Source organism: Penaeus monodon, chromosome 22 (assembly GCF_015228065.2).
Source record: "Penaeus monodon isolate SGIC_2016 chromosome 22, NSTDA_Pmon_1, whole genome shotgun sequence".
NCBI lineage: Eukaryota > Metazoa > Arthropoda > Malacostraca > Decapoda > Penaeidae > Penaeus > Penaeus monodon.
Genome location: NC_051407.1, coordinates 2091226 through 2092137, shown reverse-complemented (window position 1 = coordinate 2092137; position 912 = coordinate 2091226). Strand labels below are relative to the sequence as shown.

At 47.0% G+C, this 912-nt stretch overlaps 1 protein-coding gene across 1 annotated transcript in view; it reads right to left on the bottom strand.

Moving 5' to 3' along the window:
• Positions 1-912, bottom strand: part of LOC119586818 (mucin-5AC-like) — a gene marked incomplete in the record, with an annotated part of 19136 nt that overhangs the window by 5601 nt on the left and 12623 nt on the right. The window contains 1 exon segment of the mRNA XM_037935544.1: positions 319-912. Coding sequence (XP_037791472.1) covers positions 319-912 — 594 coding nt within the window.

Here is a 912-nt window from a genome sequence, read left to right as displayed (position 1 = left end):
CATTTGGGCAAGTAGCGAGAAAGAGGAGGAAAAGGAAGAGATAAGTGATGATAGGGAGGAGGTGAAAGACTTATGTGAGAGTGGTAAGTGCATGAGGCCTGGGAATGATAAATAAGAGGAAAAGAACAAAGGTGGATACATGGAAGGGTATTTAAAACTAAAGGCTAAGGCCAAGAAGGCATGGATGTAAAAAAGAGGCAGGACCTTAGTAAAACCACTATATGAAGAGTACACTACGAGTATGTCAATGTCCTCATTATACAAATATTAGTAAAACAAAATTGGAAAGCCTGGCATTCAAGCGATCACATTTCTGACCTGCTGGGATCCATTACTGATATTGAGCCCATTGCTTGTGCTTGGAGTAGCTGGTTCTCGCGAAGGTGTGCGGGGAGGAACACACAGCGGAGGTGGGGGTGTTCTAAGCTGGCCATGCTGAGGCTGAGTAGCTATGTGGTGTTGACTGGAGCCACCTGATAGTGGTGGAGTCTTCAGCTGGATGCACGGAGGTGGAGTTGTCATGTAGTGAGGAACACAGTTAGTGGCTGAGACAGAAGTAGGCACAGCAGATGTGGGATGAGAGGTAGTGGAAGGTATGGCAGAGCTACAGTTTGAATGAGAACTCTGTACGTTCATAGCTGCAGTGATTACAGGTGTAGCGGAACTTCCACTACATGAGGAAAATGGTGGTGGTTGTGAAACACTGGGTAATTTCTGACTTGGTGGAATTGTAACTGTATGGCATTGAGTGACTTGTGTTGCTGCAGCTGGGGAGGCAGAAGTGCTTGCTGTTGCAGCAATGCTAGTAAGAGAAACAGCTGGGGATACAAGGCTGGCGCATGTGATAGTTACCACAGTGACAGCACCAGAGGTGGTGGTGCTCAGGGAAGATGATGGCACTTCAGATTCCAG